General features: G+C 34.8%; 2 protein-coding genes across 3 annotated transcripts; one reads left to right on the top strand and one right to left on the bottom strand.

The window, feature by feature from the left end:
- Positions 1 to 775: 775 nt before the first annotated feature.
- Positions 776 to 8,096, bottom strand: LOC110723176 (alpha-galactosidase 3-like). 2 transcript variants are annotated; one of them, XM_021902502.1, is made up of 16 exons: positions 7,836 to 8,096; positions 7,389 to 7,447; positions 6,482 to 6,538; positions 6,296 to 6,330; positions 6,068 to 6,171; positions 5,884 to 5,956; positions 5,042 to 5,100; positions 4,881 to 4,946; positions 4,699 to 4,782; positions 4,291 to 4,355; positions 4,132 to 4,214; positions 3,156 to 3,246; positions 2,926 to 2,984; positions 2,633 to 2,773; positions 2,244 to 2,353; positions 776 to 995 (listed from the first exon to the last, which is right to left on the bottom strand). In XM_021902502.1, exons 1-16 carry the CDS (start codon positions 8,063 to 8,065, stop codon positions 800 to 802), a joined length of 1,512 nt encoding a protein of 503 aa, XP_021758194.1. In that variant the 5' UTR covers positions 8,066 to 8,096; the 3' UTR covers positions 776 to 799. The 2 variants fall into 2 exon arrangements, 1 of the variants encoding a protein (XP_021758194.1); XR_002511676.1 differs by lacking the exons at positions 776 to 995; positions 2,244 to 2,353 and having other exon boundaries at positions 2,707 to 2,773; positions 3,068 to 3,246.
- An 11,492-nt stretch (positions 8,097 to 19,588) lies between these two features.
- LOC110723175 (probable sugar phosphate/phosphate translocator At4g32390) lies at positions 19,589 to 21,935 on the top strand. The gene has a single exon (XM_021902500.1). It carries the CDS (start codon positions 20,387 to 20,389, stop codon positions 21,479 to 21,481), a length of 1,095 nt encoding a protein of 364 aa, XP_021758192.1. The 5' UTR covers positions 19,589 to 20,386; the 3' UTR covers positions 21,482 to 21,935.
- Positions 21,936 to 26,018: the final 4,083 nt, after the last annotated feature.

The following is a 26,018-nucleotide window of genomic DNA, read 5'->3' as shown; positions in this document are numbered from 1 at the left end:
TAGCCTTATGCAATATATAACCTTGTGCAATATATCGAATATGTTAGGTAGTATGCTATAAAATATGCTAATTAACAGTTTACTACAATAAATATACAACCACGCAAAACACAAATTACATAATCAAATTCAACGATTCTTTATGAGAAAAGCAAGAGCTTAATTTCAGATAATTACAACCTATTAACATCCTTTACTAATTAAACTGATTCTGGACTTCCCAAAAGCTAACTACGTATCTACATCTAACAATTCAACAAGGATACCTAAACAATGAAAATCATGAAAATACATCAGCATAATCTGATATCAAAAACTAACATCCCAAAAAAATTCCTACCAAGCCTTCACTTCATACCCTAGCAGTAGCGCAATTAAACCCCAAAAACACACTTAACCATGAACAGTATAAAATCAATCAACAATCTTCATACGAAACATTGAAGAATCTTCACTTGTCTCTGGATTTCCTTCTTCATTGTTCCCAAAAGAAGAGTCTCCACCACTGCTGTCATCATCATCCTCTTTATAGCTATCACTACTTGATTCCATTTCTTCATCTAAATCAGCAACACCTTCTTTCTGAGATTCAGTTCTTGAATTAGAATTCAGATCACTTTCAGTAATTTCATCAGTCTCTTCGTCTTCCTCACTATCATCTTCTTCTTCAACGTCCTCTTTTTTCCCCTCTGCACCAACACCCTCCTTGTCTTTTTTGTCCGCTTCATTATTGTCTGAATCAATAATAATAACAGGCCATTCCCCACAACCATTTTTCTCAACGCCTCGTCTTTTCTTATTACTTGTTTCCCCTCTTTCTTTCTTGTTCTTGTCCTTTTCCTTGTTCAAGCAGTTCTAGATGACGGTCCATCTTTATCTTCATTTCAATGGTGTACAAGCGAAAGCTTGCAACATTTTCTTTTTTAGATTTCCGATCATTAGGCCTCCAAATTGGTGGTGAGAAAACCTTGCCGGAAGTTGCAGTGCTGTCAGTGCTACCCATCACCACGAAATTAGAATTGTGATTTCACAGAGAAGGGGAAAAAAAGGAGAAGAAAGACAGAGTGCAGGAAGCAAAACGCCACAGACCACGCAATATAAGGACATGAATTGACCAATCAATGTAACCATGACAGATTCTTCTAATATATGACTGTATGACTTCAGCACTAAAGCCGTTCAAATTCTTACACAATCTATTGCTGTACTTGCATTTTATAACAACACAAAAATAGAAAGTTCCTTTTGGTACATATGATTATATGCACAATGTTCATACACACATGCGTCAACCGCTTCTACTATCTTTAAATTTACATTCCAATTGGTCACGACACATAGCGGTTTTTTGACCAATTTCCTAGACATACTCGATTTTATTACTACTATTAACAAACAATATATTTATTAACTCATATTTTGACAACACCACGAATATCACAGCAAGCAAAACACTCAACGAATATTGCTTATCTTGCCGTCGGGGGGCACGCGCAACGCGCGTGCTCCAACGACTAGTATTTGTAAATATAGTGATTTCTATTCCCACCTAGAAGGTGTGGTTTTAGTTTTACATAGATGTATTCATGTATATGTAAATTTCTTTTAGGTCAAAGTATAGATTTGGTGATTTTTTAGTACACCGTGAATAATGGGAGAAGTGGAAATAATTGAGAAGCATGATTTTACTTTTTTGGGTTGTTAATTTTATTTTATTAGAACTAAATTAAATAACCTTTTTTTTTGAAAAAAAAAACAAGAATTCAAGACTGTGCTCAGTGGATTACATATTCAATAGGATATGGTGATAAACAAATATCGGCTAGCTTAGTTGATAAAATAAGGGGTGTGTTAACTCATAATCACCTTTTTTTTTTTCTTCTTTTAGAAAACTCACCTTATATCAGCTTCAATTTGTGGGATCTATATCTATATACAACTACAAAAATTCTGTACAATAAGGATTCAATTTACTGAGGAATTGGTAGAACAAATCGTCTAAAAAACAAACGTTATTTATTTCCAAGAAACAAAAGTAGCAAGAAATGTCCAGGTACAAATTTACAACATGCTTTAAATCTGAGTATACACTTTGCACTTTGTAATCCACATTTCACTAACATTTACATCAAAAACAAAATCCAAATGAAACCACTCATCATCCGGAAATGACTCAACTTCTCTTATTCCTTGTAAAAATGGAAGTTGCTCCAAGTTTGCAACAGAAATGATGTTAAATTTACCTGGCAGAGTACGACTCCGACATCTTGGGGGTGAAAATGTACATTGCACAATCATGAGACTCTACAGAAGCACCAAATGACGATACTGCATCACTGGCAACTAAGTTGTGCTGCTACCAACAAATTCATTATATTAGTCTAAGATATCTGCTATCAAAACATTATATTAACAACAATGCACACTAATATCATTATATTAACATGCTCTGTTATGTTTTACTTGCTACTCATGCTTTTTTCCTATTGAATGGATTATAGTGTGGAAAATTTGGACACAATGAATGTTTGAATGTAAGCCGACAAAAGCAAGACACTAGATACCAAAAATTTCATCTTAGAATTGTTGCATATTGGCAAATAGAGTAAAAAGAAAGAAGATGTTCAATTACCTTCCACAAGTCTCTAATGGAGACGCTGATTGACGATTGAAGTCCTAGTACATTCCATTCAGCAGTAATCAAAGCAGCACTTGAACATCTATTCCAAAGAGCAACAGCTAGCCTATTTCCAGACAGAGGACCTGCCCAAACCTGGAATGCCAATATACTGCATATTAAACAACAGTCCAACCCCCACCCCCCCCCCCCCCAGAGACAGTCAAACAAGGCGACTGTGATACGTCACTAGCAAAAACAAAGGTCTATCAAAGACAGGAAATAGGGTTCATATGATAAAGGATTACCTGTTGACAACCATCTTTTCCAGAGGCATGAACCTTTCTTCCCTGGACACCAAGAGGATCTACGAAGACAAAAGATTTATATTCTTAGCATATCAAACAAATGATGGCATCAGGAATTTCAAGTAAAAATAAGCTGAAGTACCTAGTAATTTGTCTCCATCTCCCTTCAGGCCTACAATGTATCTCCTCTAATGCAATTAGAAGATCTAGATTGTATATTTATGGAATACCTTGGTTTACGCCAATCACTTCTGTGTTGCTAAGTATTTTTAGTGTCTCAGCAGTCATGTTTCTTATATCACAGCCAATCAATAGAGGAGCCTGAGAATGCAAGTTAATGAATTCAATATGCATATACATATAAGAAGCAACTTAACATTAATAGTACCTCCAGCTGTGGCAAAAAATAATTTGGAAAGCAGATAAATTTATAATTTGATCAAACATTAAATCGGAGAGGTAAACATCTTCTGTTGTTGAGTAGATCAATTCACAAGAAATTGAAAGTGCTAATCATACACATTAGAACACTGTCAAATCACTCGATTGTCAGAAAAAAAAATAACATGGAGAATTAATCAATCATAGAGCTAGAGGTGTAAGAAGTCTGAACTTATCAAGAATGATCAATCAATTCCCACAAAATTTTCAGGACTGTCAAATTTGGTAAGAGTTTCAATCAGGACACTTTCATTTACCTGCCCTAGTCGTGCCTATAACGAGTCTAGTGGAGGTCACTGGTGCACCATGGAAAATCAATACAGTGAATAACAATGGAGTGCCAAAAAAAAAGAATGATTTAAAAATAACCTCCTCTTGATTGTTGTGTATTAGTAGACAGTCATTTCATTATAAGGCCAAGAGTATTACCAGTATTTAATTAGGTGTACCAGTATTCCAGTAAATCAACTGTACAAGTGACTGGGGATGATTTAAAAATTAAAAATATGGTGCGTCTAATAGCTGAAAGATTCATGATCATGCTATGGAAATGACCCATTAAACTGCTTATGCTTCTTGATTGTTGTGTAGTCGTAGAAAGTCATTTCATTTCAGGTCAAGGGTCATTAAGAAAATGTCTTTCTCATCACAGAGGCAAGGCTGCATGATGGGAGTCTCTTAAGAGGTATTGGATAATGTTCACGATGAAGTTTATGTAAAAAAAAATTAAGGAAGATAAGCAAGAATGGTTAAGTTACACATCACCTTCATCAAAGCCCAGATGCTAAAATGTGCACGATATTCATTGTAAGTCATCCCACCATTGCCCACCTCCAACATATCTGGATCTGGTCAGAATGAAAATAAAAAGTAAGTGGCTATTCTACCTGAATAAGAATTTCAGTCTGCAATCTTAACCCTTACCATTCCATCCACCAGGGCCAGCATAGGATGCCCACTTGTCATTCAGATCGGCAATAGTAGTCATGCTTCACAATTTAGGAGAAAAGGCTTGTCAGGTTAAGGGACACTTCTAAAGATTGAAACAAGGAACTCGAGTTCTTCCCAAAGCATACTTATTTAGAGATATTGTATATTTGTATGTGCAAATTTCTTTATGAAAGTCAAGATTTTATACAAATATGGTTCTGAGGATTGAAATAACTGGTTTGTCACTTCATTTGTTTCAGGCCAATCATGTCAAGTTTAAATCATTGAGATGATAGAATAATGGTCAGTGCTGTAATCTGGTATATAAGAATGAAAAGTGCACAATCTGACATGACCACGATTAATGGTTATTATGAAGAGAATGTGGTACGGAGTGCTAACCTTGCCCATGAATCATTTATGTCATCAGTTGTTCTCCAGCTATTCCCTACCTCCCCAGCCCACAAAGCAGGGTCATCAACACCCCTGTGTAAAATCAAAATGAGACCGTGGGATTTTCCAAAGATGTAAATTCTACCATTTACCTTATATTCAACATAAGTCTGTGAAGAAACTTAAATTACCATTCACAAAGTGAATAGAAAATTGGACGCTCGGTTGCATTAAGTGCATCATGCATGGGAGGATATCTGCAATCCACAAAATCACATGTTTTGATTAAGGTGCTTAATAGAGATTTAGGGGAAAAAAAAAAAACTCATAATTTGATTTGATTATTATTGACCTCTTTTTTGGCGGGATACCCAAATTGAAGCAGTTGTCATATTTCAAATAATCAACACCCTGTATGTAGCATCCAAACAAGGAGATACACACAATAAGACTAATTGAACATAAGTATTCTCACAAAGTCACAAACACACACATCAAATCAAAGATAAATTAAATAGTTACAAATACTATATTGTACATTCAAGGAGCACTTATATTTAGATTCACTAAGCTTATACGAACTATTACAATAAGGAAAAATAACCAAATTTGATGTGGTATTACAGTACAGTCAGAGCAGGTAGAAGGATGTAGCAGAGATTAGTTCACTTTCGAAATTCCACCCTTTTTCTTAATAGCCAATGCTACGGCAAGTGACCAAAAGTTGTGCAAAAATGCCAAATAACATGGTTGGAGCTTATAAATTTAGTTTTTCACTTGTTCAACAATGTTAAGGTTTACAAGCTACTTAAAGCTGTAAGACATCAATTCTTGTTAATACGTAGCAGTATTCTGTTGGTTACAATTACAGGACTTCACCAAAATAGGAATTTGGTAGTTATTGTTTTCTTATGTTAGGGACTTCAAGAGGGTGTTGGTGAGAGTAGTTCTTTATTCAAAAAGTGATTTTAGTAAAAAAGACATATATTACTTGGAAACTTTTTCCTCAAGTTTTTATTGCCAGGTCTCCACTGTTTCTATCCTATTTTGCTCCTCAGGGATTGGATCAATCCAAACGAAAAAGTATAACAATATAAACTACTCTTGAAAAATCTGTGAAAGTGCACTAGCCAATAGGAAATGGTTGTCAAAGTGTATATTGAGTTTAGGCATGACTAGATAGTAGATACTGACCCAAGAAGCAAAAATCTGGGCATCATCCTTTTCGTGGAAGATTGATCCTGGCCGGACTTGACATGTAAAAGCCCTATAAAATATGAAGAAAAAACATGGATGAACCCATAATGATAAAGCATTGGATTAAGTGACTCTTTAACACATACTCAAGGTTACATATAAATAAATCATAGTATCATACCCAGCATCAGAATAGATACCAAGCTTGAGGCCTTTGTCGTGAACATAATCTGCAAGAGCTTTAATTCCAGAGGGGAAAGTCTTTGGGTCAGGTACTAACTGATCCTGCAGATATCAATAATAAGTTAATAACAAATAAGAGAACAATGACATATTTAAGACATTTCAAAGATCTATAGTTGTACAAGAAATTCAAAGTCAAGAAAATAAAGAGCTGTGAATTGTGAACCTCTAAATTTCGTGTTAATCTGGACCAGCAATCATCTGCCACCAAAGAGTTAAATTAGTAACTGAAAAAGAAATGAATTGAAGACAAAGATAATGCGGCTATGTGAAATCAGAGTGAAATAAATCAAATCATAGTTGCATAGTCATTACATATAATCTATAGTGACAGAAAGGAGTGTATGCTCACCTATATTTACAAAAACATAACCTAAATCAGCCAATCCAGTTGAAACTAGTGCATCAGCTGTCAAAGGGAAAAGGCAAATACCATGTTAGTATGCAGTTAAGCCTCAATAAATTTATAATTATATATACATGATGTAACTATGTAAGGTAAGGCTGACCATCATCAACCAGGAAATCAAGAAATAGTATCGAATACTTCAAAAGAAAGTTCACAAGACATAATGAACTAGGTATTCTAAGTACGTAGTATATAAAAATCAAAAATTAAGTCCTCTAATTAAGAAAGAGATGCAGTTCAGAGTTCAAACTCAACATACCATCACAGCACCAACCCCTAAATGCTTAAACAACTAGTTTCTCATGTCTCAGTAATTCGAGCTAGTCACACTTAGTAAGGATCGAAAAAGTAGAGATTGCAGGCTAGAATACAGTCCTTTTCTTACTGAATAAAGTTGTACCTCTACTTTGTACTAGGGGAGCTACTCTTCGCATCAAAAATTTCAGAAATAAAGCCAAGGCACCCAAAACATCTAAATACTTTCACAGTTATATGACTCCATTTGATCAGAGAGTAACAAGTTCCATTTTTTTCCTTCAATTGTGCTATGCATAGGGAGCAACTCAGCAACCAAGGGCACTGACGTTGACATGATTAAATCCCGCCTTGAGTACCACCCCCAAGACTTCAATCACCTAAGCTAGTTGGAAGATTATTAATTCTAATCAAGGGGTTCCAAAATTATATTGAAAATATTATGATCAGTTTGAAGATTATTGGTCAACTGCCAAAAATCAGCATATAATAAGGACCTAAGAATTCCAATATACCCATAAATTAAAGGGAGAACAGTTTAATAAACAGCATTTGACAAACACAGAAACAAATTACAAGTTCAAACAATTTATACCTGTTTCCTTGATGACTGTCTCATTTATATTACAAGCAAAATAGTTCCAACTATTCCACCTGTCCATAATCACATAAAATCATATAATTAATCCTAAATAAATCAACTTAGAATATAAATTATCAATATCAAGCTTGCATTTTAATCATCCAAACCCCAAAATTAGCACTTTGACCAAAATGATTCACACCCAGATAACTTTCAGAACTCCTGATTGCATACAATCATAATGAACCACGCAAACTTAACAACACAAATTAAAAAAGGCTTTAATTTTCAAAAATATAACACGGGCTATTAGATCATACACTCGAGAACATGACGTGTATCATGCTCTCAATAGAACATATAACCAACCATTCAACAATTGGGTAGTTGGGTACTTAGAATATCAAATTAATAACAGAATAACAAAATAAAATCAAGAAAAGGGGTTTAAAAAAATACCCCATTTGAGGAGTTCGAGCCAAGCCATTAAAGAGCTGAAATTGGCCATACTTAGAAGTATCATACAAACTATAAAATCTTGAATTAAAATACAATTTATTGGAATTGAAATTGTCGAGAAGAGGGGGAGGTTTAATAGCTTTTGTGAAAGAAATTGATGAACAAAATAGAAATAAAAACAAGATGATTAATTTAGAAGGAGGTCTACTGGTGAAGATTTTGTGTTCCATTTTAATTTTCTCTGTTGAGCCTTTTGGTTTTGATGGACAAATTGACAAACTCGACTAATGAATGTTTTGAGTCTTTGGTGAATAAAGGGTTCAAGCAAAGTTCGTTCCGGAGTAGGAACTTGGATGCGGAGTAGCATTTTCTAAAAAGCCTCGTGCAAATCTCACGTTCTAGTTTTAATTGTGAGCACTCAATAATATAAAGTCGGAAAGGAACTCAATGACTTATGTTATTAAAAAGACTACTGGAATAAAAGTTAGTTTTAAAAGATAATTTCTTAAGGAAAAAGATAATTTATAAAAGTTTTATCTAGTCATCTAATTTTGAATAAAGATAATTATCGAAGATAATTATCTAGTTGTTTTAATATAAATAATTAAATTATCTTTTCAAATAAAATCCTTTTTAAAATAAAATCTTTTTAAAACAAACTTTTGATAAAGTTAGCAAGCAGTTTTCCTTGTGAAAATCTCTGATTATACGGCTAATGTTTATCAAGTTGTTGAGATAGTGGATTAGTGAGATAAGGCTAGGAAACCTCCTTCATGATCACCATCTGTCAAGATAACTCCACAAGTTGTTAGTGGGGTGTTGACATGTGGACGTGATTATAGTGGAGGTTAATGACTAAGCCTTCTCTATAAATACTCATGCAAACTATCTCAGCAAAACACAACTCTTGAGCATAAAAATTCCAGTAGTCATCTAATAACATAAAGAGAGTTATTTTCCTTCATATATTCTTGAGTGCAATAGGTATTTGTAATCACAGATTGTATTCAAGTACTTTGGGGTTGGGATTGTGAGTTTGTAAAGTGAGGTCAAGGAAGCTTCGCTGCTGAAGTCTTCTGTGAGAGTTGGGAACAAGTTCCTAATTTGTGGAACTTGTTAACGGGTTTGAATCTTCACTTGTAAAGAGTTTGATTACATAGTGGAAATTTAGAAAAGCCTATATCTTCTCTCGTCATTATTTCATTTAGTTAAATTCCGCAAAAGTTTTTAGATTTCACCTCAAATACAATTCAACCCCCCCCCCTCTTGTATTAGCCAGTTAGACTTTCAGTTGGTATCAGAGCGGGAACTCAGAGTACGCAGGCAACCCTGTTGAGTAAGTTCCTGGGAAAATGGCTTACACAGAGGAAAAGGAATTCGGGAGTACATCCATTCAAAGGCCTCCATACTTCAACGGCAAATATTATCCTTATTGGAAGGATAAGATGGAAATCTTTATCCAAGCAGAGAACTATCAGGTATGGCGGATTATACAAGTAGGAGATTACGAAATTACAAAAACAAATGCTAACAATGAGGTAATCCCTAAACCTATGGATGAATATGAAAAAACTGATTTCGAAAAACTAGAAATGAATGCTACTGCCAAAAAGTTTTTAATTTGGGGACTTGGACCCGATGAACATACTCGTGTCAAAGGGTGCAAGTCCGCAAAGGAAATTTGGGATCTTCTGGAAGTTACACATGAAGGAACGTCAGATGTTAAACGTTCCAAAATAGACATTCTTTTATCTCAGTATGAGCGCTTTGAAATGGGAAACAAAGAATCCATTAAAGACATGTTTACTCGATTTAAAAGTATTATTAACGAACTAACGTGTCTTGGTAAGATAATTCCTATAGATGAGCAGGTCAGAAAGGTCTTAAGAAGTCTTCCAGACAATGACAGATGGAGAGCAAAGGTTGCAGCTGTGCAGGAATCAAAAGACTTCACCAAGTTCAATCTGGAACAGCTTGCGGGTTCCCTCATTACCCACGAGATCCAGTCGAACAATCGGACTCAGGAGACTGTCAAAAGTCAAGGGCTAGCACTAAGAGCTAATGAAGAATCCGAAGAGAAGTCTGACATTGATGAAGAAGAAGCTGCAATGTTGGTGAGAAGGCTGAAAAAATTCTACCGTAACAACAAGTTTTTAGACAAAAAGAAAGGATACAGTAAAAGAAATCAGGAATCCAAAGCCAAGTCTTCTTGTCACAAATGTGGAAGCACCAACCACTTCATCAAAGAGTGTCCATTATGGGAATCTGAGAAAGGCAAGGGAAAAGAAGCTGATCAAAACAGAAACTCCAAGCCTAACTTTTCTAAAACAAATTTCAGGAAAGCAATGATTTCCACGTGGGGAGAATCAAGTTCCGAAGAAGAGGAACAGGAACACACAGACGATGAAGTAGCCAATCTCTGTCTAATGGCAAAGCATGATGATGAGGTAGTCATTCAACCTAGTTATTTGAAATCTCTCTCAAAGGATAAGTTAATCTCTTTATTGTTAGAAACCTTAGATGAATATAAAGAATTATGTGCAAAACTAATGCAAGCCGAAAAGGCAACTGGAATTTGTAGAGATCATGTTAAGTATCTGAATAGCTTAAGAAATGATGTTCAAGGCAGATTCTTTGAATTGTTAGATAAAAATATTATGTTAAAAGAATCCCTTGAAAGAGTCAAGAGTGAGAATATCATGCTGAATATTGAATTAACTCAATATAAAATGTTGTGTACTAACATTGATTCTTGCAGGTCTACTGAAATTCCTTTAATCTTGTTTAATAATGAACTAGAGCATGTTAAGAAAGAGATAAAGGAAACCAATGATAAAAATGAGAAACTAGAAAAGGACCTAGAAATTGCAAGAAAAAGTAAAAATACAGCAAGCACGGGTGTTCCCAAGTGGGTAAAGGAAGCTCAGACAAAAAGAACAGAAGGTCTAGGCTATGTTCATAAGAAGAAGTCCACTGGAAAGAAAAAGAAATATGTGAACTTACCTAGTGAGACCGTTTGTTCTTTTTGTGGTAAAAAGGAACATCGCGGTGAAGAATGTACTAAGAAAGCAAATCTGTACAATAAGAATGTGAACTATGTTTGGTAGAAGAAATCTGATTCAAATGTGTCAACACAGGAACCCATGAATGAAAGGGTTCCTGCTACTAACCCTTAATTTCTTTTGCAGGTCGCAGTGAGGGGGAGCAACCAGTGGTACCTCGATAGCGGTTGTTCTAAGCATATGACAGGAGATGAATCCAGATTTCTCTCACTGACGGCCTATACAGGGGGAACAGTGACCTTTGGAGACAATATGAAAGGCAACATTGTTGCTGTTGGCAAAGTAGGAAGGTCAAGTTCCCATGCAATTGACAATGTATTTTTAGTCGAGGGTTTGAAGCATAATCTACTCAGTATTTCTCAGTTTTGTGATAAAGGAAACTTTGTAAGCTTTTCTTCTGAAAAATGCAAAATCATCAACAATAACACTGGAAAAATCGTTTTGGAAGGAACTCGTAAAGGGAACACGTATACCGTGGACCTTAACAAAGTTCCAAAATACAATCTATCTTGTTTAAGTGTTATTGAGGATGATCCACTTCTATGGCATAAACGTTTTGGACATACTAGTCTTTCATTGCTTGACAAATTAAGGTCAAAGGACTTGGAAATCGGACTACCTTCTATCAAGTTCCTAAATGACAAAATTTGTGAAGCCTGCATCAAAGGAAAGCATGTTCGATCATCGTTTAGATCAAAGAAAATGGTAAGCACCACAAAACCATTGGAACTCATTCATATGGATTTGTGTGGCCTCGTTAGAATTCAAAGTAGAAGTGGAAAAAGATATGTCTTAGTTCTTGTGGATGATTATTCTAGATTTACATGGGTCATATTCTTACATAGTAAAGATGAAACTTTTGATATGTTTATGACTTTCTTGAAAAAGACACAAAAATAGGTAATCAACTTATTCATATGAGAACTGACCATGGTACGGAATTCGAAAATTCCAAGTTTGATGAATTTTGCAGAGAACAGGGAATAAGTCACAATTTCTCAGCGCCAAGAACACCACAACAAAATGGTGTGGTTGAGAGGAAGAACCGAACATTGGAAGACATGGCAATAACAATGCTAATAGCAAGTGGGCTTCCAAGGAATTTTTGGGCAGAAGCCGTCAACACAGCATGCTATATCATCAACCGAGCCATGCTCAGACCAATGTTGGACAAGACACCTTATGAACTGTTAAAAGGGAGAAAACCTAATATTGCTCATTTAAGAGCCTTTGGATGCAAATGCTTTGTTCACAATAATGATAAAAGAAATCTTGGAAAATTTGATGAAAGGAGTGATGAAGCAGTCTTTTTAGGATATGCATCTAATAGTAAAGCTTATAGAGTTTACAATAAGAGGACTATGTGTGTAGAAGAAAGTATACATGTGATTTTTGATGAAACTAATAATTATGATTGTATACAGGAATATGAAGATGGAGATTTTGAAATTGGTCTCACTCGTTCAACAGACCAAGATGAAGAATTAATTCCCAGAAAGCAGCCTGTTCGAATTACTGAAAATACTGATAAGGAACCTACTGAAGTTCCAAATAATACTGAAGCCTCTGTTCAAAATACAGAAGAAATAGAAAACACAGAAGGCGAAGCAAATGCAGAAGAAGAACACCATGAAGAAATGGAAGAAAGAGAAACTCAAAATAACACTTTTATACCAGCTCAATCATTCCATCCAAAGCCATGGAAACATCAAAGGTCACACCCCCTGGATAAAATTATAAGTGACCTAAGCAAGGGAACTCAGACGAGATCCCAACTGAGAAACTTCTGTGCATTCAACGCCTTCCTATCAACACTGGAACCTCGAAATCACAAAGAAGCCTTGGAAGATGTTGATTGGATTGTTGCCATGCAAGAGGAATTAAATGAATTCGAAAGAAACAAAGTGTGGCACCTTGAACCTAAACCAAAGAATCAAAAGGTTATTGGTCTCAAATGGGTATACAGGAATAAGCTAGATGAACATGGCACAATTGTAAGGAACAAGGCAAGATTGGTTGTTAAAGGCTACAATCAGCAGGAAGGTATCGATTTTGAGGAGACTTTTGCTCCTGTAGCTAGATTAGAAGCAATCCGTATTTTAATTTCATTTGCTGCATTTATAAGTTTTAAACTTTATCAAATGGACGTCAAATGTGCTTTTTTAAATGGTTTTTTAAAGGAAGACGTCTATGTTGAACAACCACCTGGATTTGAGGATCCAAACTTTCCTAACCATGTTTTTAAGCTTGATAAAGCACTGTATGGATTAAAACAAGCTCCAAGAGCATGGTATGAAAGACTTTCTAAATTCCTTTTACAAAATGATTTCAAAAGAGGAAAAGTTGATAAAACTTTGTTCTTAAAATCAAAAGGAACTCATTTATTAATTGTACAAATTTATGTTGATGATATTATTTTTGGTGCAACTAATGAATCCTTGTGCAAGTACTTTGCCGATTTAATGAGCAGTGAGTTTGAGATGAGCATGATGGGGGAACTCAACTTCTTCCTTGGGCTCCAAATTAAGCAAACTAACGAAGGAATAATGATCCATCAGCAGAAATATGTGAAGGAGTTATTGAAAAAATACAGTATGGAAAGCACAAAGATAAACCACACTCCCATGGGAACAACCACAAGGTTGGACCAAGACCCCAAGGGAACTCGTGTGGACCAAACAAAATACAGAGGTATGATTGGTTCCTTGTTATATTTAACTGCTAGCAGACCTGACATTTCGTTTAGTGTAGGTCTTTGTGCAAGATTTCAATCAGATCCAAAGGAATCGCATCTAACAGCCGTCAAAAGGATTCTACGATACTTAAAAGGAACGGAAGACTTGTGTCTGTTCTATCCAAAAAGTGACTCATTTGACCTAAGAGGATATGTTGATGCTGACTATGCAGGAGATTTAGTAAATCGTAAAAGCACGTCAGGTATGGTCCAATTCTTAGGCTCTTGCATGGTTTCTTGGAGTTCCAAGAAACAAAACACTGTTGCTCTATCCACTGCCGAAGCAGAATATGTGGCTGCTGCTGCATGTTGCTCTCAATTGCTATGGATAAAACAACAGTTGCGTGAGTATGGCATTATTTTAGAGTGCGTTCCTATTCATTGTGATAACACAAGTGCCATCTGCATCTCTAAAGATCCAGTACAACACTCTAAAGTTAAGCATATACATGTAAGACATCACTTTTTGAAAGATAATGTTGAAAAGGGCTTAATTAAGCTAGATTTTATTTCTACTGAATGTCAAATTGCTGATATATTAACTAAGCCTTTAAGCAGAGACAAGTTTGAAAAGATGCGTGTGGAATTGGGGATGCTACGGCTCAAGTGATTTTTGTTTGGAACCCCTAAGGTAAAATCGGATGTAACTAACAATGCTATGCTCAATCTTGTGTGCATAACACAGCTGAAATTACCCAGGGGAAAGATTTGTGAAGTATTGAAAAGTCACTTATACATACTTTTAATATGTTAAAAATATTGAGCCATGTTGTTTCAAGTTCCCTTTTCATCATTATTTATTCTCTGTATTATGATCACGTAAATTATCATCATAATTTACGATCAATTTGCACTTATCTATCTTTTTAATTTTTTTATCTGTTTTCCTTCTTGTTATTATCTATTTTTTTTCTTCCTTATTTTTTTATTCTTATCTTTTTCCTTCCTTATTTTTTATGTTCAATTTTTTCTATTCCTCATACAATTCAAAAATACAAAAAGATTTTTTTTCACGTAAAATAAGGAGCTAATATATTCACTACTCCTTACTTTCCGTATTTTTTTTATCTTTTACATATTTATCTTTTATTGTAATAAGTTTGAAAGTTGCAATTAATTCACCCTATTAAACTCCTACTATCCCTAAAACTACTCTACTACCTCACCATATAAACCGTCACTTTTTCTCACCCTTCCCAATTAAACTCTTTTTCCTTTAACACTCCACCCTCATCAATCACATCAAATTAACTTCTCCATATACCCTCATAAAAACCGGCCTCACTCTCTCTCCTTCCTATTCACACTATTCATCTTCTCTTTCCTTTCAACTCACCTTCATAACCATGAAAACCAATCTAAACTCAACGCCGAAACCACCAAAAACCCGGAAGCCTTCCTCTGCTGGCGGCTCCCCTGAACCAGTCCCACTTGCCGTCGTTCACCCTCAAGCTCCGACAAAGAGAAAGGCTACAACCGTGAAAGGAGGTGACAGAAAGAGGCGAAGCTCTCAAAAGCTTCCATCTTGGAACTACACTCACGGCTATCACATCAATTATGACTGGTGTACGGCAAGTAAGTTCTCCGAATTCATCTCCTTAATTGATTATCAAGAATGGGTGCAGTTGTTCCAAAATTGTTCTCACTATCCAATTTACCCTAAGCTTTTGTTTGAATTCAAAAATACTTTCAAACACAACAATGGTGTATGCACGGCTACAGTCAAAGATACTCACATTCATTTTGATGTTGAATATTTAGGGAACTTGTTTCAAGTCCCCACCTCTGGCTATAGTTCGTACCTAAAACACAAACAAATTGTGCAAATTGGGCATTATGATGAGAATAGAATAATCAAATTTATAGGTGGAAACCCGAAAAGCAAGACTTCACATCATAACATACTCACTCCTCTTCACAAATTATTGTTCAATTTCACATGGAGAGGCATTGTTCCTCGTTTGCAAAAACGAAGCACAGTATCCTTACTAGATGCAACCATCATCTTTTGTCTTGCTCGGAAAATAAAACTAAACTTTCCAAAATTGATGATTGAACATTTGGTTTTCTATGCTACTAAAACTACTATTCCATATGGACCTCTCCTCACTGTGTTGTTTAAGTCTTTTGGGATTGATGTTGAAAGTGAGTCACCCACTTATATTAAACCTGAGAACATTCTCTCGGAGCAATCTTTGCTTCGCCTGAGCCTTAAACTTGAGAGTGGGATAATTACTTTCTTGACTAGAGGAGGAGAGGAGAAAAATCGTGGAAAAGTGAAAACACAGGTTGTAGAGGGAGATACAAGTGAGTCAGAAGAGGAGGAAAGTGAATCTGAAAAAGAAGAAAGTAAAGAAAAACGAGAGGAAGACAAAGAGGAGGAAGAAATTTCTGAGGGGGAACCACAGGAGGCAGATTCTGAGAAAGAAGAGGAGACTCAGAGTGAGGGGGAATCTAGCTTAGAAAGTGAGAGTCTTGACCTCCCTTATACAGGGGGACTAAGGAGGAGTAAGAGGAAAATTGTCAAACCTGCTACTTCTACTCTAAATCCTGTGATTATTGAAGACATTAGTTCTTCTGATCACTCAGACCCTGATTTCACCCCTACACAAGTTCCTTTTGCTTCCGAGCCATCTCCTGTTCATGACTCCCCCCCAATACAAGCTCAACCCTCTTCCACTCCTGTTTCACCTCCAAAACTGACTTCTCCCTCTCCCTCCCCAGCTTTTCCTACATCACAGCCTACAGGCTTTGCTGCCTTCTCTGGAACAAATGCTTCTGTTTTTGATATTCAACAGGTGAAAGCAGAAATGGAGTAGCTGATAAAGATGGTGTGCACAAAGCTGGAGGACATGGAAAAGCATCTGGCTTCTCTTCAACGCCAAGTGCAGGTTGTGGCAGATGCTCAGGCAACCAGTTTTACTGGGATGGAGAACAAAGTTGATGCTGCTGAGAAGAACATACTGCACAACACTCAGGAGATATTGGAGACGATTAACAGGGTGGCTTTTGAAGAAGTGGAAGAAGCTTCTAATGACCCCATAACCCCAGCTGATGAACCTACCTATTCCCCATAATTGCAATTTCGAACTTGTTACTTTTCATTTATTTTGCTTGTTTCATTCGGATTTCAGTTTGTAACTCTTAACTTTTGTTACTCTTTCCTGCTTTTAATTTTCGTCTATGGGAACTTGGCTCGTATTTTTCATATGATTGTGTGTGTTTGCTGATGATTTAGTACCTAACTTATTTTTGCCTTGCATTATTTGAGCTCACTATTCCCTACGTAGTCTAGTGGGAGTATAGCAAAATGTTTTTTTCAATCTTTTGATAATGCCAAAAGGGGGAAAAGACAAACTTCATGGCGGCTAAGGTGTTTACCAAGGAACTCACACATCGAAGGTACAAACTTTTTCTAAGTTCCGTTAACTCAATAAAGTCCTAAGTCCTAGTAATCTAAGTTTTTAAAGTCTTTGTTAATTTTTTCTTTTGTTCAGTCTTTTTAAAATAAATACTTTTTAATATTTTTCTAAGTTCTTTAATTACTCTGTTGTTTTCATGTCTTGCTTTAAATTTTTGTTGCATGCCTGGATGATTTTATTTACCTAAGTTTGTCAATGTTTGTCATCATCAAAAAGGGGGAATTTGTTGAGCCTTTTGGTTTTGATGGACAAATTGACAAACTCGACTAATGAATGTTTTGAGTCTTTGGTGAATAAAGGGTTCAAGCAAAGTTCGTTCCGGAGTAGGAACTTGGATGCGGAGTAGCATTCTCTAAAAAGCCTCGTGCAAATCTCACGTTCTAGTTTTAATTGTGAGCACTCAATAATATAAAGTCGGAAAGGAACTCAATGACTTATGTTATTAAAAAGACTACTGGAATAAAAGTTAGTTTTAAAAGATAATTTCTTAAGGAAAAAGATAATTTATAAAAGTTTTATCTAGTCATCTAATTTTGAATAAAGATAATTATCGAAGATAATTATCTAGTTGTTTTAATATAAATAATTAAATTATCTTTTCAAATAAAATCCTTTTTAAAATAAAATCTTTTTAAAACAAACTTTTGATAAAGTTAGCAAGCAGTTTTCCTTGTGAAAATCTCTGATTATACGGCTAATGTTTATCAAGTTGTTGAGATAGTGGATTAGTGAGATAAGGCTAGGAAACCTCCTTCATGATCACCATCTGTCAAGATAACTCCACAAGTTGTTAGTGGGGTGTTGACATGTGGACGTGATTATAGTGGAGGTTAATGACTAAGCCTTCTCTATAAATACTCATGCAAACTATCTCAGCAAAACACAACTCTTGAGCATAAAAATTCCAGTAGTCATCTAATAACATAAAGAGAGTTATTTTCCTTCATATATTCTTGAGTGCAATAGGTATTTGTAATCACAGATTGTATTCAAGTACTTTGGGGTTGGGATTGTGAGTTTGTAAAGTGAGGTCAAGGAAGCTTCGCTGCTGAAGTCTTCTGTGAGAGTTGGGAACAAGTTCCTAATTTGTGGAACTTGTTAACGGGTTTGAATCTTCACTTGTAAAGAGTTTGATTACATAGTGGAAATTTAGAAAAGCCTATATCTTCTCTCGTCATTATTTCATTTAGTTAAATTCCGCAAAAGTTTTTAGATTTCACCTCAAATACAATTCACCCCCCCTCTTGTATTAGCCAGTTAGACTTTCACATTTTAATTTTCTCTCTCTTCCCACGTCTTCTGTTTGTGAATTTTGGATAAACCATAAACGTGAAGGATTTGAAGTACTAATAATACTTAGTATAATCTAGAAATGGATAATTATTGTTTATCTAAGCTTTTAGCTTAATTATGCCCCACATCTTATCTGTCCTAAGCTTAAGTCTTAACGACCTAACATAACAGACCATGATTTGAGTTGAGTTTTTTTGTATTGGGTTGGGTCGATTCACCGGTCTGGCTCGATTTTGATTGGGTCGTTTTCGGGTTACGGCCTAATTGCATATAAGGGCAACTTTGAGTATGTCACTATGTCTTACTTGAGTAAACAAACACCAATATGGCAATATCGTACGAAGTATAATATAAACAACTCGTGTAATTACAGTAATACAAACAACATAATGGCTTAATAGGGTAAGTAACAAATGGATGAGATTTGATTTGATTATCCAAAGATGAATTCTCGACACTATTTATAAAAGGATCCCGAGATGTTAAATTGGTGATTGAAACAATCTCGTACAATTCTTCACTACAAAATAGTCAAATAATTGAGCTAAACTCATTCTCAGGAGATTAATCACCTATTGATAGGCTTGAGATCACCCCATGGGACGATACACACATTCACTTCAATTTTGGGAAAATTCCCCGAAATTGGTCCGAAAGCATGGATTATAGCCTTTAATTTTTGATAACTTTCGACGTTTTCAAACCCATGAAAGAAAGAGGTCATGGTGCTTCATATAGACTTCATGTCTCCTCAAGAGGTCATTTAATTTGGTGGTTGAAACACTAAGCATATATATCATCATCCCATGAGTTTACAACACCTATCTCGAAATCTTCAAAAACACCTCATTTTGTGTATTATAGACTTTAAATTTGGCATCCATAAAACATATATTTGAGTTGAAAAGATTTTGCATTGAGATGCTTCCCGAACTTTCCAAAGAGCTTAAGTAGGCGCATTTAGTGTGCGAAACCATCTCAATCATGCATTTGGGCATCTCATTTTTGCCTTGGGCCACTCTTTGTTAATATGTCTTAAGATGTCTTCCCTAGCCTTATCTTGCCAATATTGCTTTATCTTGACTTATGTTGTCTTGCCTTTCTTGCTTGGGCCACGAGGCAAGCTAAGACGCTATCCTTAATTGCCAAAAATAGGTGTTTTTTTTAGGATGAAATATTTTTATATATTTTTTATCCTTACGTTTGTGTCTTCTGACATGCGTTGAGAGTTTTATTATACGAGTAGATAAATCTAGTATTAGTATGTGGCACCATACTTAATAATATAGTAACATACATAAAAAAAATCTCTTTACAACAACTTAAAAATAAAAGTTGGCCATTCTTTGATAACGATAGTATTCATGCGAGCAACTTTCTACTAGATCTAGATCTCACCCCAAACAAATCAACGATAAACCCTAAAATCAGCACAAAACTATAAAAATAGAAATCTCTCCATTAATGGAATAGACAAACCTTAATGTCTAATGTCTATATATTATTCTTTCCCTCTCGAAATTGAAGAAACTTAACCACCGACTATTCTTACTCTACTCTTCTTCACCCTTCTTTCCCTTTCATTTTCTTTCTCCTTTCTCTCTTTCCTACCTGTCCTTCTATCAATTTGACACCCACCTCTTTCACCTCTTAAATCCCCATTCAACTTTTTCCCATTTTTTTTTTCTATCTCACTTCACTCAATAATTATAGAAATCTCAAAAACCCCAAATACCCACCTTCTAAATCCCTCAAAAATCTAAAAAAAGTTCCTAAATTCATAATATTTCCATTTATTTCTTCCTCATTTCACTCCAAAATCATACATTTCACAAAACCCACCTTCTAAATCCCTCTAAAAATCATAAGTAGTTCCAAAGTTTTCTCATTTCACTCATATAAATCTCAAAAAACCCACCTCATAAATCCCTCCAAAAATCTCATTTAGTTCCTAAATTTTCTTAATTCACTCATATAAATCTCAAAAAACCCACAAAAACCCATCTTCTAAAATCCCTCAAAAATTAGTACAAAAAAACAATGAGTTCTAAAATGGTAGCTTCAACACCTTCATTAAGTGAAGGAATCATCAAGAAAATCATCTTAACTTACACATACATATCAATATGGTTGTTTTTTTCATTTAGTGTAATAATCTACAACAAATACATCTTAGACAAAAAGCTCTACAATTGGCCATACCCAATTACACTAACAATGATTCACATGTCATTCTCTTCAATCTTATCATTCCTTCTTGTTCGTGTGTTTCATGTTGTTGAATCTCCACTTCAAATGACGAAATCAATGTATATTTCATCAATTGTACCAATTGGAGTACTCTTTGCTCTGTCTCTTTGGCTATCAAATTCAGCCTACATTTACCTCTCAGTTTCATTTATCCAAATGCTGAAGGCTTTGATGCCTGTAATCGTGTACTCGATTGGAGTTATCTTGAAGAAAGATAGCTTCAAGACGAACACAATGGCTAACATGATATCAATTTCAATTGGGGTTGGGATTGCCGCCTATGGCGAGGCGAAATTCGATGTTTATGGAGTGATTCTGCAATTGGGTGCGTTGATTTTTGAGGCAACAAGATTGGTTTTGATCCAAATCTTGTTAACTTCAAAGGGTATTCAACTAAACCCAATTACTAGTTTATATTATATTGCACCTTGTTGCTTGATTTTCCTGACTATTCCTTGGCTATTCGTCGAATACCCGGTTTTAAGGGCGCAAACTAAAGGATTTGAGTTCGATTTTGTGATCTTCGGCTCAAATTCTTTGATTGCATTTGGGTTGAACTTGGCTGTTTTTCTTCTAGTTGGGAAGACTTCGGCATTGACTATGAATGTTGCTGGTGTTGTTAAGGATTGGTTGTTGATTGCGTTTTCGTGGTCTGTGATTAAAGATACAGTTACTCCGATTAATTTGTTGGGTTATTTGTTGGCGTTTTTGGGTGTTGTTTATTATAATCGAGTTAAATTTCAGAGTTTGAAGGCTTCTGAGGGTCAAGCTCATCAAAAGAAAGATAATGTTGTGGATTATGCTAAGATTAATGATGATGAAGAGAGTGTTAAGAAGTTGTTGGATGATAGAGATAGTAATGGTGCTAAGAAAGATGATTCTTAGCACTAAATGAATGATTATAACTCGATTTTGGATCGATTTATGGGTGTTTGGGTCGTGTTGATGTTTGGTTTTAGCTCGAGTTTGGATTGTTATATTGTATACGAGTACAATGCAGGATGATTGCATAACATGACTAGAGGATCAAATTAGCTTGTACTTGTACGGGTTGATCGATTTGTGTTGGTGCCAAATTCAAAGTTCGTTGTGTTGTCATGTCGGGTTAGAGATTTAAAACTCTAAAGCTTGGTGTTTTACGGTTAAATCTATCTACATGTACAATGGAGTATATTGGTTATTTGGTATTAGTCTATTAGATGGTTCAAATCTTAAAGCACATTGCAATGTCATTGCAAAATATTTCCATTAATGCTTCTTATAAGAGCTCTTTTTTCTTTCATTTAATGTATTAGTTAAACTTTTCAATGAATTGATGGTATAATAGTAAAATAAAAACGAACTCTTCAATGATTTATTGATTTTTGTTTTTCTTTCCAAGTTATTACCAATATTTGCTAGTTTGCTACTCTATTGTTAATGACTTATAGTCAATTACTAATGTACTACAATGGAATAGATAACATTATTCAAGAATTTAGTAATTTTTTTATATAATTATATGACCCTTTTTTTTTCTTTGAAACCTAATTATACGACCTTAAGTAAACTAAAATGATTGTTTATTTTAAAATTAGTGTAATTTTCTATGTCAAAAACAAAGTATTACTCCGTGCTATTTGAAGAAGAATTGTTGAAATGGTAGGACCAAATAATTTAGGCAAATAATTGCATATCAATCTCCCCAACTGTACAAATTTGTTAATTGACACTGATTTTGGTGTTTTACTTGCTCCTTGAAAAGTGTGAACTCATGTCTGACTGTTACACATGCAAGATCTACACAGTTAAAACTTAAAGTTAAATTTAGAATTTTCTTTTTTAAGGAAACAAATTATCCCAACTTTTTTTTTTTTTTTTTTTTTTGACATAAATCCCAACTTTTGTATGCTAAACCAAAATATTTTCAACTACACTATACTGAGTACTATTTTTTTTGTTATGTCCAATATGGAACAAATAAAAATGATTATGAAACATATCATTTACTAGTACTACCATTGAGCCTACGAGATTAAGCCAAAATTGAAACGCACCATCTTATACAAGATCATGACTTTATCGAAAATGTTCTCCTAAAACAAATAATGGATGGTATTTATGAGCCGAATAGAAAGTTTGATCTATAACTTAAAAAGCCTATCAAACTCTATAATTTTTTTAGTATAAAGAGAATTAAAAGAGCATTGGTGTAGACGAAATATGATCTCAAGTATTGAATACCACCTTAAATTTTGAACCAACTAAACTAGTTAACAATTTAACATTCACATTTAAGCTCTTAAAATACAATGTTACATGTCTAAGGGCCTGTTCACATTTACTTATTTTCAGTTCAGTTCAGTTCAGCTCCAATTAGTTCAGTTCAATTCAGTTCAGCTCCAATCAGTTCAATTCAGTTCAGTTTAGTTCCAATCAGTTCAGTTTAGTTCAGTTCAGCTCCTAATTTCCCTCTCTAATAAAATATTCATTTCAGCTCAATTCAGTTCAGTTTAGCTCAGTTCAGTTCCAATCAGTTCAGTTCAGTTCAACTCCAATCAGTTTAGTTCAGTTCAGTTCAGCTCAGTTCAGTAAATGTGAACAGGCCCTAAGACATTCTTGCAACTAAGGAATACTTGTATTATTTTTTCTAATACTTTGAATTTTTTATACTACTACTATACGTTAAGTTTCTAGTTGCAAAGCATATAATTGCTTTTCATAAAGAGTTGCTAAAATTTGCATGGAAGCATGTGATTTTCTAACTAATTAAATAATTCCCTTTATAGAAAGTTAAAAGTAGGTTGATTGGATCTCTCTTTTTACTCTTAATCCTGACTGGGAGTATGTATTATTGTAGATTATTGCACATTTAGTCCGTATTTGGTGCATATTTTTTCTTGGTTAGGTGAAACTATTTGTCTTTTTTTGCATTGTCTCAGATATTTTATCATGTGACGTTCAAGTAAATTATAAAAAGTACAATATTCCAGCACACTCAAACTACCACAAATCCAGAGTTTTATCGTTTCCTTTTATAGTCAATTATCAAATTAATTATAGAATTCCCTCAATTATTTTATAGAAACTATTTACTAGTGGGCTGGCCTTATCCATGTGTGCATAGAAATTGCTTTGGAGACTAGGCATGCATTGGACTTTAGCATTTCTAGAGATGGCATAGTGGTCTTAAAGTAGCCCATTAAGAGGCCTAATACATACTCAGAATCGTGCATTTCTAGAGATGACTTAGGACCTGTTCTGAAGAACTGAACTGAGCTAAAATGAACTGAATTGAACAAAATTTATTAGAGCTGAACTGAACTGAATATTTTATGAGAGAAGGATTTAAGAACTGAACATAACTGAAATTAACCTGAACATAACAGGCCCTTAGTGGTCTTAAATTAGTGGTATCCAAACAATGTGTATTGAGCCATTGATAGATGTACATACTCATCATTAGACATGGAGTGTAAAAAAGAAATGGTCGAAGTAGTAGATTATAGAAAAAGCACAACATGATACATCAAATCTAACCGGACTAAATTTGCCCTAATTAAAAAATTGATCTGATCTAAATTTTGACTTTACATGCTACAATGATTTAACGTGGCTCAAACCCGAACTACACTCGACCCAACCATACATGACCAATGACCCGAATTGACACTTCTTCCATCTAGTAGTTTTTTCTTCTAGATAAATCAATGAATTATTGCTTCAAAATGATTAAATAACTTTGATGATATAATTATGTAAATGCCAATGTAAATTCAAAGAGTAGTGCTCCACTAAACATATATAGATTGTATCATTGGACATCATGATTTTGTTTCTCCAGTAAAGTTTGAGAAAGTTACGGGCAGAAGAATTGAATAAACAAGTTTTGCAATAAATTTAAAATATGTGGTTCAGTATTGCTAAAAAAAATACTTTCTGTTTGGGTCCAATTTACTCCAATTGGGCCAGTTCATAAATGATTTAAATATGAGCCCAAGGTCAAGGTTCAACTCAATGATACAAGGAACGAAATTCGATACGAAACGCGGGACGGAAACGGAAACGGGAAACGCTACATTGAGTGAATCGGGAACGTTGGGTGTAGTTTAATATATATATATATATATAATATTAATAATAATAATAATAATAATAATAATAATAATAATAATAATCTGAAAAAAAAACTAAAAATTAATTTGAAATTAAAACATTGATTTTCATTTCATCCAAAAAACATTCATATTTCCCGTAAAAAAATAGTTAAAACATTAATCACTTGCAAGTTGTCCTTTTCAGTTTTCAAGACTTCAAGTTCCCAATAAGCTAGTGTAATGAGTAGGAGACTTAGAGACTAATGACATTAGTAAGTTTAGCACAAAAAAATGACATAGTAAAAACTCAGTAAACTAAAAAAAGGTGTAAATAATAACTTTATATGAATGTATATTCCTATTTCCTATATTGAGGGCCCAATATAGTAAGAAGTTCAAAAAGAAGTTTTGTCTCATGCATAATGCCCCCTCAACTTTTTCTTTTTCACTTTATCATCTTCAACAGCTGTATCATCTTCAACCTCGCGAACTCGCCATTATCAAACACGGTAAACCTTCAATTTTTGCCACTATTGACTCAGAAATTCGACCTTGCTGAAGAAGAATTAAAAAGGGAACGCTTCGACTACGAACTGAGTCGCGAACCCTAGCGATTTGGGTCGCGTTCGTTCCGCGATTCGGTACGAACGACTCAGATCGCGATTCGCCTCAACGTCCCGCGTTCCCTGTATCACTGGTTCAACTCTCCAATCCATGCCAAGTCAAGTCAAATAGTCCAATCAACGTGGCAAGCCCACTTGGCTCGTGGCCCATCTCTCCTATTGTTTTTTGGTGTTTAGAGAGCCACAAAGGCGGAGTGAGAATCGATCTGATCTCCTGGAATCAGGAGGGAAGCTCTAACTACTTTAGCTATCCTTCACCCTCTCTATTGTGCAAAGGTATAAAAGCCATTAATCTCCTCTCTCTACATTCATTCACTAAGAACCTCAAGCAATTAATACTATTGCATAGCTTTCTCTCTCTAAACACTATACTAACTTTGGTATCGGAAGGACCTTCCTTATCACAACCCCCGAGACCAGTTTACGTGTGTTTGCTATGCAGGAAGCCCTCGGCCCAGTTATAATTTGGACCGAGTTCAGTCTTCAGCCCACCAGAAAGGACCAATCCGAAGGTTCCATTGTATTCCGGAACACTCTCCGTTCTTTTTTTATTGCACCATGAGTGATTTCACTTATGTCAATGGATTACTTTGCCTAATAATATCTTTAATTATATTTTAGTAATAATTATAAATTTTGATATTTGAAAGGTAGATTTTAAGATGAATCCAACTAGATCCCAAATAACTATGTTTTTCCTTATGGATAAATCACAAATGAAAA

The sequence above is a fragment of the Chenopodium quinoa genome, unplaced genomic scaffold, assembly GCF_001683475.1.
Source record: "Chenopodium quinoa cultivar QQ74 unplaced genomic scaffold, ASM168347v1, whole genome shotgun sequence".
NCBI lineage: Eukaryota > Viridiplantae > Streptophyta > Magnoliopsida > Caryophyllales > Amaranthaceae > Chenopodium > Chenopodium quinoa.
Note: the sequence above shows the minus strand (reverse complement) of the source record. Positions and strands in the feature narration are given on the sequence as shown.

Bases quoted from the DNA above. Each gene is read 5' to 3' on its own strand.
- LOC110723175 (XM_021902500.1), top strand. From the start codon at position 20,387: ATGAGTTCTAAAATGGTAGCTTCAACACCTTCATTAAGTGAAGGAATC.
- LOC110723176 (XM_021902502.1), bottom strand. From the start codon at position 8,065: ATGGAACACAAAATCTTCACCAGTAGACCTCCTTCTAAATTAATCATC. The intron at 5,957-6,067 runs GTATGATACTAT...CATATTTTATAG, and splicing joins GGTATCTATTCTGATGCTGG to GGCTTTTACATGTCAAGTCC. The intron at 996-2,243 runs GTAAATTTAACA...GGTGATGGGTAG, and splicing joins TCGGAGTCGTACTCTGCCAG to CACTGACAGCACTGCAACTT.